The sequence below is a fragment of the Phocoena sinus genome, chromosome 4 (genome assembly GCF_008692025.1).
Source record: "Phocoena sinus isolate mPhoSin1 chromosome 4, mPhoSin1.pri, whole genome shotgun sequence".
Classification (NCBI taxonomy): domain Eukaryota; kingdom Metazoa; phylum Chordata; class Mammalia; order Artiodactyla; family Phocoenidae; genus Phocoena; species Phocoena sinus.
The window spans coordinates 16,235,061-16,253,915 of NC_045766.1; the positions used below are offsets into that span (position 1 = coordinate 16,235,061).

General features: G+C 47.1%; 1 protein-coding gene across 1 annotated transcript in view; it reads left to right on the plus strand.

The window, feature by feature from the left end:
* The window catches only part of EPHB1 (EPH receptor B1), a 428,630-nt gene that overhangs the window by 277,753 nt on the left and 132,022 nt on the right, over positions 1–18,855 (plus strand). Inside the window, exon 4 of the mRNA XM_032630301.1 lies at positions 8,682–8,837. Coding sequence (XP_032486192.1) covers positions 8,682–8,837 — 156 coding nt within the window. The remainder of the gene's footprint in view (positions 1–8,681; positions 8,838–18,855) is intronic.

Here is an 18,855-nt window from a genome sequence, read left to right on the forward strand (position 1 = left end):
AGCTCAGGTTACCTCTCCAGACTCAGCCTCCCCCTTGCCAACTGACCCCTGCCCAGCCCACGAACAACTGTCTGCCTGAGCCCGTGGCACTCACACTACAGAGCAGCGGTTCCCAAACTGGAGCTGCATCAGAACCTCCTGGAGGGCTTGCAAACACTCAGATTTCTGGGCCTCACCCCAGAGTTTCTGGTTCAGTAGGTTTGGAGTGGGGTCTCAGATTCTGAGTTTCTACAACTTCCCAGGTGATGCTGCTTCTGCTGTCGGTCTGGAGACCACAGTTTGAGAATCTCTGGCGTAGGTCACAGAAAACCCCTGGGTTTGCTTTATGCTACCCCACTACCCAACCACACTGATCTTGGGCCAGGATTGCAGGATGCAGCCCTGAATTCCCTGCTGAGAGGCACTGATGCCCAGCCCAGCCTCCCTCCCTGAACCTGGCCTTGGCTGTGCTGTACCCGGCAGTTCCCTAGGGACAGGTGCCATCAGGACTTAAGGGCCTGCCCCTCCGCCTTGGGACACTGCCCTTCTGTTTGTCGTGTCTCAGTCCTGACCAGTGATCTCCCCATTCCACCAAGGCTAAGTGCCCCTGACCCTGACCCCCCGTCTTTAACAACTTCCATGCTGATTGATGCATGCTAGGCTCGCTGCTGCTGCTGCTGGAGCAGCTTAATAGCACGGGAAGTTACAGTCTCATCTGTGTCAAGGTGCCTGCAGCATGCATCAATTTCAGCAAGTGTCACCAAGAGTGATACGAGTGTATGACACAGCTAAGTGTTCCCTCTGCACAGGCCATTACAGCTGGAGGTGGGCCCATGGAGACAGGGACTAGAGACAAATTTGGCCTCGTGTGTGCAGGCTGACATAGACATGAGCACCGCAGGTCACCTCCTGCTGTGGCCCCTTGAATGCTGTGTGTGCCTGGCAGTCTCTACTGCCAGGTTCCCTCTCCCTACGGGTTCCCCGGACACTCCAGGCAAGTGCATGTCCTGTTCTCTCTGATGCTTGGGGCACTCTTTTCCCTTGGCCTCATTCTCCCATTTCTGCCTCAACTTTTACCTGTCCTTCAAGGTCTGTGCATGTGCCACCATCTCCAGGCAGCTTTCCCAGCTCTCCTTTACTTTCCCCTTCCTCCAAAGACCTCTGGCACAGGGCATCTCTGCCTCTGGTGTAGAGCTTTCCTCGGTAAGCAGCCCACTCTGACCTACGCTGCTCATCTCAGCTCCTTGGGGTTGGAGGTTGCTGTCCATACTTTTGCGTCCTCTGCCAAATTTAAAACTGTAGTGATTGAGATTTTCTTTGATTACTCGAGTCCTGTGTATACAATGCAAAACACTGGGAAATTATGGAAAAGCACAAAATCATCACCATTGCTACCACTCTCAGTTTTTATTTTACTGCTTATGGTTTATATATATATATATATATATATATGTTTGCATATATATGTATATGCTTGTGTGTGTATGTATAAACGATGTTCATTCCCTATAGTTTAAAATGACTTAAAAATATTTTTCCATGACATAATTTTAATGACTGTGTAGTATCACACTATACAGATGTCCCATAATTTATTTAGTGAATACCCTATTATTTGAATTTTAAGTTCTTTTCTTTTTCCTTCCTTCCTTTCTTCTGCATTATAAGTAACAGTAGAGTAAGCATCCATTAACATAAATCTTTTTCCACATGTCCTTGCTTTTTCTTCAGAAGTAGAATTGTTGGATCAAAACTCTGGACATTTTGAAGGTCTTAATGGAGAAAAGTTTTAAGAATCCACACTTTGTAGGAGAGTGCCAATCACCTCTTACCCTGTAATGTTAAGATCTTGTCATTATTGTTGTCGTTATTATTTTTTTAATCGCAGCTTTTATCTTTGGGTCTTATCACAGCAGGCCAGGTGAACTTAGAGTTCAACCAGCCGCAGAATGCATGTGCCTACGTGTAAGGCCGGTGCTCAGTACCAGGGAGAGGACAATACAAAGATGGCGACACCTAGCATCAGCCTTCAGAGAACTTTCAATCTAGTGCAGTAGTTGGAGTGCTGGCTGGCTGGCTGGCTGGGTGCCTGGGAACTACTTCTGTGCTAGTGGTTTTCTTAACACATTGCCCTGACTATAAGGGGAAATGGGGGTTTCACCAGATCCTGGGTCCCACTGGGATGGCCTGGGGTTGTTCAGGGAGACCCATTTCTGGGAAACGCAAAGACTGTTTATAAGCATAGACAAGGAACCCCGGCACACATCCTTCCCTGGAGTTTCACACCTGGAGTTCCAGAGTCAAGAACCCCTGGGGTCAGCCCCCATAATGTGAAGATGAGGGAGGCATTGAGCTGCAGGTGTGACTCTAAATACTGTACGGGGCTCAATGAGAGGCCACAAGACCTGTGAGTAGAGCCGTGCAGAGCTGTGCGCATGCTCTGCAGGAAGCTCTTGTCCCCATCCCCTGCCCCACCAGCCACGCCCATCCCAGGGATCTCAGCATCTGCCCAGAGCGGCTGGCTCTTTGCTTGTCTTCCAGAGCAGCAGCAGAGCCTGGAGACCAAGGGGAGCTTGAGAGGCAGTGAGCTCAGGGCTGTTTACCTCTTTCTTCCCCACCAGGAACACGAGCCTTGCCCCTCTCACTGTTACCTCTCGAGGCAGGCACACCGCCCGAGCCAGCTGCTAGGCTGCACCTGCCTTGAGAAAAAGGCACCCGGTTCTTAAGCAGGAAATGAATATTCATTGGCATGAACCTTTGCAAACTCATTTGGGGGAAAAAAATTAGATCAGGAGCAGTAATCAGATTATTAAAAAGAAAAAGCAAGGACAGAAGACAGCGGTGGAGGGAAGCCATCACATTTAAAATGCAAGGAGAGACTTCCTTCCTGCAGAGAAGCTGTGACCCACCCCTGGACCATGCACTGGGAATAGTTAAGCTCTCCCACATTCCTACTGCATAAAAATGTTGTTTTGCGAGGCTTCTGTGGAGGGGGCAGGGGCAGAGGCAGTGTGCACCCTCCACGTACAAAAATTATAAAATAATGTTATGAGGTTTTCATTTTATCTTCCTTGGATATCAGGAAAAATTGTGAGAGCTAAAGAGGCTCTGGCGAGTGCTGAGTGACAGGTTAAAGGGCTCCAATAAAGATTAGATGGTCCACTATCTCCTCAGGAAATTGCATAAAAGTGGTTATTCCCTCTTGCTTCTATTAATTTCCTCTTCCTGGCTGCTTGGAAATGCTTCATAACCTGACGTTGCAGATGGGGACGAGAGGTGCTTTCCATTATCTCAATCACTGCACTGTTTATGGGACACTTAATCTGTTTCTTTATAAAGTAATAGTACTGTAGGTGATGGATTTAGTGTCACTGGAAGGCTGTGTGCAGAGATGGCAGGGGACGGGGTTCTCAAGAGCACCGTAAACACTAGGTAATTTGTTACATCTCGAGACTCTGAGAAGTTGGGTGGGCGTTTCAAGGTGATCTTCTGGATATCAGCTGGAGGTCACGCATACCAGTCTCTTCTTGCTTGAAGGGGGAGGGAAGTGCTGCATGTTTTGCTTGGGGAATGGAAAATGCACACATGCTTAGGGACCTCACGTCTTATCTCTTCCTCTCTGCCAAAGTCAGAGGCGGGGAAAGAGGTGTGTATATGGGGTGCCACCTAAAAGCTGCACCTATCACCTTGTCTGAACTGTGATCCCCTACAATGGAGGGAAGTCAACCCCCTTTTCTTAAGGAAACGAAGCCATCCGGGCTGCGCTGGTGTCAGAAATGTACAGCCCTCCAACTCACAGGTGTTCCATGGACAAAGGTCTTGTGGGAATACACAGCGACTCTTCCTTTCCCACCCACCTCCTGGAACAGGGATGAAAACCTCCTGGCTGAGATGGAGCTGAGCACTGTCTGACCTAATTCCCCTTCCTACCTCTCTTGTTGTTCCACCTCTTTCTTTCTAGCTTTGTCTTTGCCTCTTTTGAATCTCACCTCGTAGTCCCCACAAGAAAATGCTTTTTCTGGTCCTCGTCTCATAGCGATGGATCCTCCAAGTCAGCCACTTCCTGCCTGACGGGTCCCCCACCCCAACCCTGTGCACACATAAGCATAACACAGGATGCTGTGTGGGAATCAGCCAGCGTTCCATCGTCTGCCTCCTTCCTCACCCCCCAAGGAAGGCGGGCACTTCCCAGGGTCAGTCCCCTACTCTCTGTGCTCTGCTCTTTTCCTCTAGCAAGGTGCCAAGCTCACCTAGATCTTCTGTAAAATTTAGTTGAATGAGAGGTTCATGACTGTAGTGACAATGCTGACCATAATTTTAAATCAAGAGAAAGGCAACCCCTGAGTTTTGAAATGATACTAAAGCAAGTAGCTGTGCTATCTATCCACTTCGAAATTTCTTGACAGTGTGGATATGTGCTTGATTAGATGATCACAGTATTTAATTGTTATTTTTTGAGCCTGCAGGCAGATGTGAGGTCTGCAGGCTGCTGGGGTCCCCACCATTCTCCGCTGTGTTACTCCCAACCACTTTATATACTCAGGTGATTTCTCTGGGCTGAGGTGATTGCTTTTACCTCCCTTGGTCTAAATATTCTTTGTTACACTCTACCCAGCAGCTCCACGTATCACCTCTAATTAAAGCTGCTTTTCCTCAAGGAGCAGCACAATTTTCTTATTTATTTTTCTATGTAAATTTGTAGTAAATAACAATCTTATTCACTTCTATTTCTCATTAGTGGCGTCTGGTACAAGGTGAGTTAAAAAAGGCTTTGTGGACTAGCCTGGCATTTTAAGCATTATTTAAAGCATTAATTCTATGAGAAAATATAGTCCAGGTGTGCTTACAACTTACAGTCCACTTTGTCACTCTCTCACTTCGTCACAGCTTCCCCTTCCCCCTCCCCATATCCTCAAGTCCATTCTCTAGTCGGTCTGTGTCTTTATTCCCATCTTGCCCCTATGTTTTTCATGACCTTTTTTTTTTTCTTAAATTCCGTATATATGTGTGAGCATACGGTATTTGTTTTTCTCTTTCTGACTTACTTCACTCTGTATGACAGACTCTGGGTACATCCACCTCACTACAAATAACTCAATTTCGTTTCCTTTTATGGCTGAGTAATATTCCATTGTATATATGTGACACAAAGCGAGAGAGTGGCATGGACATATATACACTACCAAACGTAAAATAGATAGCTAGTGGGAAGCAGCTGCATAGCACAGGGAGATCAGCTCGGTGCTTTGTGACCACCTAGAGGGGTGGGATAGGGAGGGTGGGAGGGAGGGAGACGCAAGAGGGAGGAGATATGGGAACATATGTATGTGTATAACTGATTCAAACACACCATTGTAAAGCAATTATACTCCAATAAAGATGTTAAAAAAAAAAGTTATAGGCCAAATGTTCAATAAATGAACCTAGGCATACTGTTTCTTTATAAATTAGGGAATGCCTACACATAGATTTTAATAAAATATTAACTTATGAAATGTGAATATTAATGAGTTTCATCCATTTTGTAATTATCGATCAAATATATTTTACAGATATAATGATCCTCCCATTATACAAAACAGAAATAATCTGTGCAGAAACACATTCTTCCATTTGGTTCCAGGATTTATTTGCCGACTTTGGGACTCTAAGTTTATATTCTAACCCTCAATTCTAAAAGTTTGTGCAAAGAAAACTTGTTTTTCAAAAGGGACTGGGTAAATGGAGGTAAAGAGGAATGAGCACTATTTAACACTCACCGCGCATTAGGTAAATCTTCATATTTGAGTTTAATAAATTCTAATGACCTGTGGGAGTTGCTGTGAGAAGTGTTAAATTTCATTTTTATGGATACTTTATACAGATGAGGGAGTGAGGATTACATAGTTTGCCAGTGATCACCCAGCTAGGATCCAGCAGAGCCAGGAATTGGACCCGGGACTGTTGGATCACTACCTGGTGCTCACTGCCCTGGGGAAGATGGAGTCATACCCCCTCCCAGGGCCTTTCACCCTAACCCTTCTCTGAGCTTCTCTCTCTTAAAGCTCAGCTTGGCCTCCCTCTCCATTTCCTCCCTCTGTGGCTGTCACAGTCTAGAGACACCCAGTTCTGCCTTCCTTCCTCAGAAATCTCAGAGGAAGACACTTTCTAAATCCCTCTGCTACTTGTGGACATCAGGATGGTTGTTTATGCTGTTAACTTATTAAATGTAAAGCAAGGAGGCTTTTAAATGCTGGAAAGAAAGTGAAAACACCTTGTGTCTCTTGGATTGATACATTAAGAAAATTACATGTGGCAGGGCTCCAGTGAATGCATGAGTCTCCACATTCCTCTCCCCCACTTTCCAGGGAAAGAGCTTCCACTGGGTTTGCGCAGCACAGGCCTGGGATTTCTCTGTGTTGTCCAGCTCCAGAACTGAATGGGGTGCAGAAATGCTGGGAGATTTACAATTGAAAGGGCCAAGTGCTTCTCATGGGTGGTAAGGAAGAGGTGTGGAAAGAAGAAAGGGAGAGAGGAGGAAAGAAATAGGGGGAGAGACTTTACTGAGTGGGCTTGGAAAGATAGATCAGCAAGCCAAATTCTAGGATACTAGGTGTACGATTCAGAGTTTTCCTTTTGGTGTTTTATTTGTTAAGCCTTTCGTAGAGATTGATTTTCTTTTTCTTTCTACTAAGAAGTTTATTTGAATGTACTGAGATGGGTAGCAAGTGGCTCATTTTTACATGGGTTACAACAGAAATCCTTAAGAACCTTATTGTAGCGCCTAGACAACATTTACCCCGGTACGTTCCATGGAACTTGAATTCCAGGAGATGCTCTACAGTATAGGGCTTCTTGGTGAGAAAACACAGCATTCTGTATCCCATTTGGGGAAATTCTGAAAAATTCTGTAATAAAAGATGAGATGAACTTTTTAAACCCACAGGTTCAAAATATCTGACCACAGACCCCTTTTGTAAGTAACAGGTGTTAACAATCCTAAGGACATGGACTCCGTTGAACACTCTTGGGTTATGCCATTCCAGGACATTCCATTTCAGAAATTCCCTCTCATTCAAGATGAGCTTCTGCCCCGGGGCACTTCCAGAGTGACTGAAACCCTATACCTCAGGTCAAGTGAGCAAAGGAGTGAGAAAACTTACCCAGCATAGGAAACGGTTCTTCTTTCTTGTCTTGGTAGAAAAGCTGTGGATATTATTCACATAGTTTATATGTATATCATCGCTATTACTTCTCCCACTGTGTGATTCTGGGCAACTCTTTTAACCTTTCAGTGTCCCAATTTCCTTAGTAACAAAATGGAGCTAATAATAGCTACCCCATAGAGGAATGCATGTAAAGCACTTAACAAGAATGTTAACAGATGGTGGCTACTGCTCCTGTTAAAGAATACTCTGCACTTTCCAGGAGGGAACAGTATATTTGGGAAGATGAGCTTTGTATAAGTAGAAACCTTTATAATGGTACGTCTACTATGGCAACGATCACATTGTATTGCAACTGTATGACCTCATTGGATCAAGAACTCCTTGAGGGCAGGCTCTGTTCTCAAAATTCCCTGGATCAGGTTCTCAGCAGGGTCACAGTAAATGTCTGTTGAATGAATTAGTGAAGCATGTAAGAAAGCCAAATGAGTTGACCATGAAATTAGTTTTACCTGGTCTCAAAGGAGGATAAACCAGAGCAGGTTTCTTGGGGACCAGAAGAGTCAGGAGCTGAGATAGTGAGGAAGGGCCTCAGGGAAGCAGGGCAGGCAGGGGCAATTTTCTGTGGAATCAGCAAGGCAGAGACCAGATGTCTGGAGTCAAAGGTCTCTGTAGATGAGACATGGTAAAAGCTTGAGGGGTGGCCTAGAGCCAGACATTTTGGGACATGGCTCTTCACAGGCTGACCCATGGAGCAAGGAGAATAAGTGCCTCATATCTGAGAAAAGCTCCAGTGGGCATTGGGCTATACCAGGTGTTCCCAATCTTCCCCACTGACATGTAGATGACAGATGACACCAAGTGCATGACACATTCCCTGGTGCACTGCCTACAAAGGCATCCTGCTTTGCGCCAGCCCCACAAAGCATTTCAAAATGCAATTAAGGGAGAATGATGTTGTTAAGCCAGTAGCCTTGAAATCACTTTAATTTCTTCTTAAAGAATCACTCATGAATTTCAGCCCTTTACCACCATTCATAATACGTGTTAACACAGCTCACAGTTTCCCTCATGTGTGTTGCAGCATGGGATTTAAGAACCATGGGTCCAGTTCATTGTCAACCAGGACCGCTTTCCATCCGAGGCCCAGGTGAAATTTCTTCACTGAGTGAATCAGGGTAAGACCATGACTGTTAACAGGTGGAAGAGGGAGGGAATAACCCTCCCGTTTATAGAGCACTTATGCCTCAGACACTGCGCTACACATTAATTCATTTTCTCAACTAAATCTCTTGATGCACCTGAAAGGGAAGAATCATTATTCATATTGTTCAAGTGAGAGAAGCCATTGGTACCAGGAAGGTATATTTCACTAAGGATGTTTGAAGACTTGGAAGTGTTAAGTAGGGGTTGCCTCAATCCGAAATGCTGACTTTGTGCAAGGGGGTATCTCAATGTCCTTTTTAAGGTGACAGAATGTTTCATTTCCCAGTTCCAGGGAAGGGCCTCTGACTGCCACTCTTCCATTAATTCTAAGATGGTCTCTTTGTGTTACAGCCTGCCCTGCCGGGATGTTCAAGGCCAACCAGGAAGCTGAGGGCTGCTCCCACTGTCCCTCCAACAGCAGATCCCCTTCAGAGGCATCTCCCATCTGCACCTGCCGGACTGGCTATTACCGGGCAGATTTTGACCCCCCAGAAGTGGCATGCACTAGTAAGTATCTACCAGGGGCTCTGGGGTGGGGAGTTTGGTTGTCTGATAGTGCAAGTGGTGGGCCTAGGGCAAGGAAGGCTTAAGACAGCATCCTCCAATCGCATAGTACAAAGCGGAGACGTTGGCTGTGGTGCTGAAACGGACAGCTCCTCGCTGGGCAAGCAGTGCCCTTCTTTCAGTAGTACCGGGTCAAGACTTTTTTCTTGGCCCCCTCCTCTCAGATGGGAGGGCCTTCCTCCCACCCAAAGAAGACAACTTATGCCCACCAGATGGTTAAAAAATGTCAACTGGAGAGTTCTTTGAGTGCAAAATCAAGATGTACCAGGATGTTGCAACAATTCCTAGTAACTCTTCCAGTCACCTCCTCCAAGAAGCCCCCTTGGTCTTGACAGATGAGACTATCCTCTCTTTTCACTGGCCTTCCTGTATCTCTGTGACCAGCCTCCCTCAAAACTCTCCTGATTTCATTAATTGTCCAATTAGTCTGCACTTGCCTTCTTAGTCACCCAATGAAAGTCCTTGTGTGCCAGCTCCATGTATTCATCTCCCTGTGTCCCTTCCAGTGCCTAGTGTGGTGCATCCATGCCTCTGCCAAATGACAAGACCAGAGTCCTGGCCTGTGTGCACTGAGGCAGAACTTCTAGGGGCTGGGTCCAGAGCGTGAGCTCCACCACTCTCCCACTCTCTGCTGTAGAGGGAAGGGCAGTCATCCTGCCCAAAGTGGAGGCAGCAACTCCACTCCCTGGGGAGGGATGGATGAGGGGAGAATTTCCTCACAATCTTCTCCCCTATGATACACAATCGTGGGGAGTCAGGAAGCACTACTCTCCCTGCACAATACTTTCAAGAACTTGTTCCTCCTCTCCTAAGTGTAGCAGCCCTGAAATGGGATGCTTTTTCTTCTCAGTATTCCTGTTGCGTTCAGAAGTCAGTGCTCCAGGTTAACCTCTAATTATGCTAGAACTTTCTTCTGGGTTGGATGCTGTTGCCTGGATCCCTCTGAGCAAGGACCTTCCCTTCACCTCCTCTGACCAAACTCCTTCCGCCCACCCCAAGCATAGAAAGGCACAGACAGAGCATTTCATGCCTATTTGCAGTTTGATGAACAGAAAAGATATGACTGAGCTCCAAGTAGAATAATTTCTTAATTCTGGCCTTGCAGTTTACATAATCTTGGCTGGATAAAAAAGAAGAATGAAAGTGTCTTCTAGATCAAGGTCCTAAGGTCAATCAATGCTTATAGATTTGAACTGAGGAAAAGCGCATCCTTTTATAAACTGATTTTCCCCCAGACCTCCCTGGGTTAGTATGAACAAAAATGATTCCATTTCTGCTGACTGGAGTCCCTGTCTTTCTGTTGTGTTATCCCATCTACTGATTTCTGAGGTTCCCCTGTGTGTCTCTGTAGGTTTGAGAAGCATTGTTTAATGTACTTCTTTAGAAGCCACTTAAGGATGCTGAATCTCTGCTGCCTGGATGTCCAGACCGAGGACCAGTCCCCATGATTGCCAAAGCCCAGGTCTCACAGCTTCCCTTCTGGAAACATTCCCCTCCACTCTGCTCATGGATCCTCTCTAATTGGCCAGGCTCCTTCTGCAGATAAATTCATGCAAATAAAATTCTAGGTCCCCAGCTTCCCACCAGGGAAGTTCAGCAGACACACCCTGTAAACGCATCCAGCCCCTGGACAAGGTCACCTACAGAGAAGGTAGACCAATAAACAGAGGCAGAATACGGACGTGGAGGTCCTTGCTATACAACGCCTCTCCCATCTACCTCTCACCTGACATCTCCCATCTACCTTCTATCACCTGACTTGATGTGCTTGAACCAACAGGACTGATTCCTGGTATAAACAGGAACATCCCAGAGCCTTCACTCTGCACATTGCAGACCCTTACTCTGTGCTGCTTACCCATATTCTGAGTCCAGCTAGTTAAAATCAGACCTCCCAGGCTTTTCTCTCCTGTCCTGGTCCAGCCAACTCTGAGTTAGGGACACCTTCCCACCCACTATGTCCCACCAAAATCTCCACATCTTTCCCAGAGTGGGGGTGAATGCTGGACATGCCTGGGGGTGTCACCACATGCTGTACACAGCCCTGTGCTCTTTTCCCCCCAAAGGAGAGCTCTAGGGTCAGACCAGAAATCACCAAATCAGAGCCACACTTGCCTGTGAAGGTCAGTCCAAGAGCTGCTCGGGGACACATTGTCTGGCTCCCTGCCCTGGCCTGCAGGGGACAGTACTGGGTGAGAGGACACAGAGGTCAGGCTGGGCAGCAGCACAATGCTAGGCAAGACAAGTGTAAATAAACCTATTACTTTATTGAGCCTCATTATATATTTGATTTATTGTGTGCCAGGGAAGTGCTGTATGAAAAAGTCAATTTGTTGGCTTTTACAATCTCATTAGGCTTTCCTCTTAAAGCATTCTATTTGGAGGTGCCATCTGTTCTCTTAAAAACGCATCACACATCACCACAGTAAATAATTTTTCAGATACAAGGAGCATATCTGGAGCTGTGGAGGTCAGGCACAGCCCTGCACCATGGCCTGGGGCCCATTTGGTTCTGCAGGTGGAGCAAGGTGGCCAGCATGGGCCCAGCCATCTGACAGAGGGTGGGAGGGGGGGCAGAAAGGGCCCAGGTGCTTGCTCACTTTGCAAGTGCATCCGTCTGTCCATCCAAGCAGGAGACGGTGATGGCCCGGTCGGGCGCTGGGAGGACCCAGGCAAAGGGGAGGTCTGTTCTAAAATGTACAGGACAGTGGGCATCTACAGTGTTCAGGTCCCATGGGTGTCAGGGAAAGGGGACACAGTGTCAGAAGCTTCCAAGATCCTAGGCCTCAGGTGTCACCTGTTGCCACCATCTTTAAATGAGGTTGTATCAAGAGTCGTTCACTGACAATATTGAAAAGGTTACAGAGAATCTTACGATTTAAAATGTACTCTTTTACAAGGCTAAAAATATCTATAGTGTGCTAAAAATGAATGTTTTTAATGAATCATGTTAATCTCATGAAATGAGCACACATATATTGTATTTTTTTATTGTGTTCAAAGTGTTAATTTATTCTAAATTAATCTAAACATTTAGAACACATGATAACTTTGGAGCCCTGTGTGGACATTTCTTCATTTTCTTTTTAATCTCCTGGGAGAGCCTGTCATCTCTTTGACCTCTGAGAGGCTCTGGCAACCCTGTGTGTCCAGCCTTGTCCTTGACAACGCTCATAGATTCGGCAGGGATTTGAGCACACACCAAGCTAAGGCGTCAAAAGGGCTGGTGTGGGCTTCAAGTGAAGTGAGATGAGGGGCCTTAGGCAACTCGGAGAATGAGTCTGTGATGATGTATTTCTGCTGGTCTTGGACACCCAGCTCCCTTCTTCTTCCTTCCTCATCCTCCTTGCACCTCTGCCAGGCCTGGCATTCTGGATCTGTTGCATCAGTATCTGGCCGACTGCCTCCTGGTACAGCCATGGCCCCATGTGCTCATGTTCAGGAGGAGGCCTTGTCCCTGACAGGCTCTGGAGGGAGGGAAGGGAGTACCGGGAGGCTGATGTCAGGGTCTAGGGTGCACGCTGCATCATGTCAGGGCTTCCCTCAGAGACAGAGGGACAACCTGAGCCATGGATGGGATGAGGTGGGAGCTTGGGGGATGGCTAGAGGCAGGTCACAGGTGACCTCACCCCTCCCCGCTAGCAAAACCCTCTGAAAGAAGCCAGGCTACAGAGTGGACAGTGGGGACCAGCTTTAATGAGGAGTTACCAAAGGGCCACTTACAGCAGGGGGCAGGGGGAGACGTCAAGGGGAAGGTGCAGCCCCACCCGCCAGAGGGGTTGCAGTGGTTGTAGGCTGGGGAGCTGAGACCCTGAAGGTTTTCTGAGCTTCAGCTGAGGAAGTTGCAGCTTTCCTCCTCCTGCTGTCTCCCTGGGTCACTGTGCAAGAGGCCCTGAGGCCCCCTGGGGAGTCCTGGCACCCCAAACAGCCCCAACTTTGAGTGGGTCCTAGGAAAGCGTATTGAATCATCGATTTGCACGTAGCACTGGGAAGGTAGGCTTGGCACTTCACAGACAGAAGTTTGAATCCTGACTCTGTCTCTTACCATCTCTGTGACTTTGAGCTAATGTCTTAACTTTTTCACATTCTGTCGTTTTCTTCTCATGACCTCATAATAATGTATGCCTTTCTGGTTGTTATGAGGATTAAGCAAAATCGTATTATGGAGTCTTTGGCGCAGTGCCTGGTGCATAGTAAACTCTCAGTCAGTGGTAGAACTTGTTTTGGTTATATCCCTGGAAAGTGTGAAGATTGCAGCAGATATGGAAGCTTCCAGCATGATAGGAGATCTAAAAATAAAAGTGACGTCCTTCGGGAGAGTACAGGTTTGACGCCAGCCCCACGTGTCACAGCAGAATCCATCGTGTGGCTCAGATCACAGTCACTATTCACCTTAGCCTGGAGATCCCGATGAAAACCAGCCAGAAGGTGACAGCCACTGGGAGCTGACGGGCTGTAGGAGGGGGGGAGGCGCAGATAGAGCATCAGAGAACTGCAGACACTGCTGAGCCCTCTCCTCCACGACTGAGATGTGCTGAGAAGCTAGGCAGGAGTGGCCACTGAGGAGATGGGCTCTCAGTTCTCAGGGAGCAGGGGCTCAGTGACTCCTCAGGCTTTGACCCGCTTCTTTCACAGGAGGGTCTGATGGCCCTGGAAGCGTGACCGGCGGGACATCAGGAGAGAGGTGGCAGCCAGGAACATATGAGGAAGTGCATGACAATGTAAAACCAAGCACTGAAATGCATGTCTTCAGTTTTACGTAATTTCTATTTACGGGGGGAAGAAATGGAAAGGAGGAATTTATGAAGCAGGTGAAAATAGATAATTATGCCTTATAAAATTGCTGTCTGTGAAAAACTATGCAAAAGGACTGGTGTAAAAATAATTACCTTGTTATGTTTCCGACCACAGAAACCCTTTTTTCTGCATCCACATGGGAGAAACTTTGACAGATCACAGAGACAAGCTAGTGCTGTCTTGTTTCTTTATTTCTTCTCCAAATACAGTGGGTTTCCCTCTGCAGTTTTGATTATAGAGGTGGAGTGAAAAGGGGCTCCAGAGATCATTGTCTTGTGCCCTGGCCCCGTCTGCCATCCCCTCCCATGGGGGGCACATTGGCGGCCAGCCCTCCAGGGTCCCCCAAAGACCACCCCTGACCTCCCTGCTGACTCAGAGAGGTGGCTGGGAAGCTAAGCAGCAAGGCAGGCACTTTGGGTGTGGATCCCGAAGGTGTGTGACCTGGGGCATGGGACGGCCTCTGTGAGCAGGGGCTTCTCATCGGCAGAATTGGGTATGATGGAACTCAAATTAGGAGGTCGTGGGAATTAAATGACAGGATGTCAGGCAAGCCCCAGGATGCAAACTCAGGTCTGTCGGCTTCCAATGCCACGACCTCATACACAGAGCTACAGTTTGGTAGCTCTTAGGAGCATGTTGTAGATGGTCATGGCAGGGATAGGGATTTGCTGTTACTCTCACTCTTGAATCTGTACCTCCCACAGAGAAGGATAAGAATCCAAGCTTCCCTTCCCCATCTCTGCCTACTTCCGTTTCTCTCTTTTAAGCTCATGTTTCATCCTTTATGGGGCTGGCAGCTGTTTCCCTCTTTCATCCCAACTGCCCCAGGGCAGCAGGGTGGTCCCTATGATGCAGGGAACATACTCCTTGGATGGACTGCCCAGGAGTGTGGCACTGCCCAGACCCTGGTCTTTGCAGGCAGGGTGGGTGGGATGGAGAAGAGGGTACCAGGGCCCAGAAGATGGAAATAAACTTGGGATGACAGAGAAAGAAGGAAGTCCTCTGCAGCCAGGTCTCATGGCCTTTGTGGTGTTGTGAAAAGTCTGTAAGGACATCAGATCATAACCTCCTCCTGCCAGTCCTGGGTCCTGATGGCTTATGCTTGACAAGTTGGCCAGTGATGGTTTCCTTTGCAGCAGTGGTTTTTAGATGCAGTGCTTGGACGAACAGCCTCAGTGTCACCAGGGAACTTGTTAGGAATACAAATTCTCAGCCCCTCCCTAGACCTCCTGGATGACGTACTCTGGGGATGGGGAGTGGGGAGGGGAGGGGGCAGAGATCTGAGTTTTAACAAGACTTCCAGATGATTCTGAAGCTCGTTAAAGTTTGAGAACGTTGCTTTAGAATTAGGTCATATTTCTCTGTCCTTTGCCTTATGACTCCTGGGGAGAAAGGCCATTGAGTGAATTCCTGCAGACTGGGACCACAGGCCGGCCCCTCCCCGTCAATGTCTTGTGTAGCAGGCTGGAGAGACAGAGAGAGAGAGACAGAGAGAGAGAGAGAGAGAGAGAGAGAGAGAGAGAGAGAGGCTACGAATACATGCCTGAGGACGAAGAGAAGAGGGGTATGTTGTGATGTGAGTGTGTGTCTGTGTTTGAGTGTTTCAGGGAGGCTCTCACTAGTTCTCAGAACCACCCATCTGCTCTGGCCCAGTTTCCATTTCATTCTCAGTCTTGGGTGGTGGGAGCAGTGGTGGGAGAGAGAGTGGAGACCATAGAGCACGACCTGGCTGGAGTGGGCTCAGGGAGAGCTGAGGGGGAAACTAAAGCAGAAGCAAAGTGACTGGTGGGGACCGTTCCCCTGAGCTCAGATGGAGGATTAGGTGGGCAGGGTGATGGGTGATGGGCCTCACCCCTCAGGTGACCTCTGGGGGCCACTTCTTCAGGGAGGGGCCCTTCAGTCCAGTAGGGCAGGAAGGTCCCCCAAGGCGACAAACACTCCACAGGACACAGGAATCCAGTGTTATAAATTGAGGACTGTTTGCTCGTTAGTCTACATGCCTTCACATTAGGGATGATTTTAAATACTTTTCAAAACCCAGCCTTTTCAAAAGCACTTACCTCCTCATCTAGGAGTTGCAACCTATTAAAAGAGGGCTGCTTTAGTCAAGGTTAGTTTCACCCATTCATTGCTGATCAGGGTTTTAGTAAAATATCAGCCATATGCCCCTTTCTATAGGCAAAGGTGCTGCTTGATTTTACCCTGGTTTGTGATCCACACTGCATATAACAATACATCATTTGTGTTTTTGAGGGGGAGGTAATCTGTGTGTTCCTTGAGATGAAATTCCAACAGGGGTCACAGATAAACAAGAGTCATAGGGTAAGCTGCTTCTCGGGGTGCCTGGATTTGGGTAGTGTATACATGTAGATGCAGAATTGAGGGAGTGTGACAGCAATCTGAAAGCTATTTATAACTGTCAGTGCTGTTTCAAGAAGGGTCAGCATTACCTGTGTACATGGACTTTCACACTTCTATCATCTACAATTTCTTTTCACAGTTGTTGGACCCAAGTGGGTATAACTCTTAGGAGGCATCATATAGCTCTAAATTTTAAACTAGTAGCCGGGCACAGGCTCCTCTGTTTCTGCTTCAGCTTTTCCTCTTAAGAGCATTTCATCTCATGGGCATTTGGAGTCACAGATTATTAACACTCTGAGCAGCCTTCTAGGCCCTGCCACCCAAACTCCTCCCGAGTGCCAGCCTTGTCTCTCCAACAACCCTGAGAGGTAGTCATTCCATTTTTAGTTTTCTGAAAATTTGTGATGACGGACGGCTGATATATTTTGCAGGGCAACTCCACTCCACTGTTAGGCAGCCATCACCCATCACTGAAAGAGAGATTTTCTGGACCTTGGATCAGGCACTGCCTTCCTCCCAACCTCACCACTGGTCCACCACTGAGGACCAAAGTCCTGCAGGTGGAGCCAGTGGTTCCAGTGCTTACGAAGAATTTCCTTATCCTTCCTTAATCACCTACTGTAGGCAAAACATTGGTTAAGATATCTACTCCCCAACACGTATGATCTCCTGAACCCCAGTGTCCTGGCAGCCTTTTCTGAATCTCACATTTATCAATACAACTTTTAAAACATGGCAGCCAGATTGAAACATATGACCCTCGCTCCTGAAAATCCAGTGGAAACTTGGTGGATTTTCTCCTGTGACTGGGATACCGGTGATTGTTCACTTTGGTTGCAGCCTCTCGCATCGTGGGCTCTGACCATACTTTTTGACCACTGAACATTCAAAGTTTTTGTTTGTCCCTTTAGGAAATGCTGCCCATTTGGGTCTCCCCTTTTCTGCACTTACACATGTAACTTCAGACATTTTGCCTTGTGGATTTGGGCACCATGCTCTTTCAAGTGTAGACCATTTTGAAAACTGATTTCAATGGACAAGTATTAACATAATTGTTAGGAGTGTGTGCTCTGGTGTCTGGGTTCAAACACTGCTCTGACGTTTGCCAGCTGTGTGATGCGGGGCAAGTGACAGGGCTATGTGTCTCTACTTTCTCATTCAAAAAGTGGGTATAGTAATAGTGTCTGCCTCACTGTGTCGTCAAGGGTATAAATGGAGTAATGCTATTTAGAACAGTGTTTGGCATTGTTCAAACAGGAAGCATTCAATGAAAGTAAGATATTTTATTTTACTACTATTATTGGAGTTGCTTACCCTACTTTTGTGCTATTTTCAAAGCAGCTAAAATCCAAGCGCTGGAATTATCGTTTTGCTAACATTTCTTCCTTCAGTACGCAAGTATCTGTGTACTTTTTTCAGTTTCCATTCTTAAAACCTAGGTATACTCTTTATATTCTTTTTCTCTAAAGGCTCATACATTTTAAAAAGAAACAGTGTCATGTGGCCATATTTAGAGACCCATGATGGTTTTTGTCATTGTTTCCTTGAGGCTCACCATGCACTGATTTAACTATAAAGTTTCAGAAGTAGGAGGGGATTGAGGTAAAGTTTATTTATTTAATCTACTTTCTTCTCTATTTTGAAAATCGGAACAAAACTGTCTACCCCATGGCTCTAGGACCCTCTGTTGTCCTGAATGTCCCTTGCTGGCCTTCAGGCAATGGCTCTGATGTCTAATTTGCAGGCTCTGATCCCAGGTGGGGCTGGTCTCGGAGGGATGCTGGAATTTGATGGCAGCTGTAGCTCAGGGTCCTTAAATCTTCTCTGCTCCAATTCTCCTCCTCAAAGGAGGAGACAGTCGGAGGCAGGTGGCTGTACAACTCTGTGTTCTGCCAGCATCTTACCTCATCCCCAGGAAAGGAGATGCACACTCTGAATATTCTATTCAGATCTATTCAGGTGTAACGCTTTCTCTGTCCTCTGAACTGGAAGCTGTCGACATGCTGATCTGATTTTTTATCCCCTCTGTGGCCTTACATGGTAGGTGCCCAACATAGCCAGGTGGTAAGAGCCCTGCTCTTGGGATCAGGTAGACCAGACTGGACTCTTGGCTCCTTTGCCATGGTTACTTAACCTCTCTGAACCTCTGTTCTTTTCCATAAAATGAGGATACTCTTTATTATTGTGCCAAGTTGTGATGATGTATATACCTAACTCAGTGTCAGATGTATGGTAAGGGCTCAAAAATTGTCTTTGTTTTGGTCGTTATGAATAAGGTTTGAGTCATATCTGAATTGCACGGTCCAAAATAAGAACAGAAAACAAAGTGTGGGGAAAATGGGCATTTTAGGGCAGTTGCTTCTGGAGAGTCATCCTAGGTTGGCGGGAATCTTACACCATCACCCCTATCTCCACCCCATCACGATGTGATCACAAATCTGTGTGTTACGTGTGCAGACCACCTTGGTCCCCAGCTCCTCATAGGTGGTCCCCAGCTGTGACTAAGGTCCTGGTTCCCCAAGTCCGCCTTCTTCCATCCATGTAACCCAGAATCAGATCCTGATCCAGTTCTGACACCAGAGGCCAAGCCCAAGTCCCACGGGGAGGGGGTCAGGTCTGGGACTCCCTCCTAGACCTCCAACCAGTTTCTTCTTTGCAATCACCTGTCAAAGTCACCACTGCCAATCAGTCCTAGAACCGATATGGACCCACTGCACCCCTCTGTTACTGATCATTGACCCTGTCCAGGGACTGAGTTCAGAACCTACCCTCAAACTACATTACACTGGGTGGAATCACTGGC